We start from the raw sequence: 1017 nt of genomic DNA, 5'->3' as shown, positions 1-1017 counted from the left end.
AAGGAATCTCTTAATCTAGTCCCGTGCCATATAATATACAGTGCAAACATACAGAAAACTTAAAAAAACACAACACATTCTAAAATTCCATGTTATAATAAATAGACTCGTAGACAATGTTTGGTCACAACATACAGAAATGGAACAAAAGGAAAAAAAAAAAAAAATCAAACAGATCTGCATTTCCAAATGTGACCTGTAATGAGCTAAAAGAACCGGGAACAGATTCCAGTGAGTCCCTGTAAGAGGAAATGGGGGTTAGGCCCAATCAATCCAAGTCCATGTCGACGTTTTCTTTCCCATTTGGATGGCATTCTCCATTCTGTGAAGGAGGAGGGGGGACCGTTTTGCTTTTCTCTGTATTGATGTCCTCCTTGTGGTTCATACCATTTACAGGTTTTTCTGACTTGGGAGACTCTACATTCGGCTTTGGCTGTGTGACTATACGATGACAAGTGCTGTCCAATGACTAAATATAAAGAAGAAAGGAAAATCATCAGTTTGCCGACATCACATCAGACATGAGTGAACTATAACTGGAGAATCATTCTGCGGTGTTGACTGAATGTTGAAGGGCTCATTCACCCAACTAACATAAATCAAAGCCGGTCCAATCACCAGCCGCTTATATCTCAGAACTAGAAACAGTCTCATGTCTCTCCTCTAGTTCTCAGTTCCGCTCACCCTGCATTGCTTTCCAATACTTCTGCTGCATCTTCCAGAATATAAATCATTAGAAGCGTCCAACAAAGTGCACATATGGGGAACGCTGAGTAAAACCTACTTATGTAGAACTTTGGTCACAATTTATATCTTTTCCAGTGTGGAGTTAGAACATCTTCCATCATTTATTACTGCCAGTGTCCACAGTGGGGAGATATCCCAGTGTCACAGCAGAAAGTAAGGAAATGTATACCAACAAACAACTGATAGATTCTAACTCTTCCCTACAAAAAGAAGTGTTTTTATTGTGTTCATCATTCATGTCAAGAGAGATTCTCTTTACTTCCTACAGCA

The 1017-nt window shown here is 39.5% G+C and overlaps 1 protein-coding gene across 3 annotated transcripts in view; it reads right to left on the bottom strand.

Moving 5' to 3' along the window:
- Positions 1–173: 173 nt before the first annotated feature.
- Positions 174–1017, bottom strand: part of HSPH1 (heat shock protein family H (Hsp110) member 1) — a 26505-nt gene continuing 25661 nt past the window's right edge. For all 3 annotated transcript variants that reach the window (XM_018555484.1, XM_018555483.1, XM_018555485.1), the window contains one exon: positions 174–469. In XM_018555484.1, coding sequence (XP_018410986.1) covers positions 269–469 — 201 coding nt within the window. In that variant the 3' untranslated portion in view covers positions 174–268. The remainder of the gene's footprint in view (positions 470–1017) is intronic.

The sequence above is a fragment of the Nanorana parkeri genome, unplaced genomic scaffold (assembly GCF_000935625.1).
Source record: "Nanorana parkeri isolate BGI_ZX_2015 unplaced genomic scaffold, ASM93562v1 scaffold198, whole genome shotgun sequence".
NCBI classification, from domain to species: Eukaryota; Metazoa; Chordata; class Amphibia; order Anura; family Dicroglossidae; genus Nanorana; species Nanorana parkeri.
The sequence above is the reverse complement of the archived record's forward strand: the minus strand, read 5'-3'. Positions and strand labels throughout refer to the sequence as shown.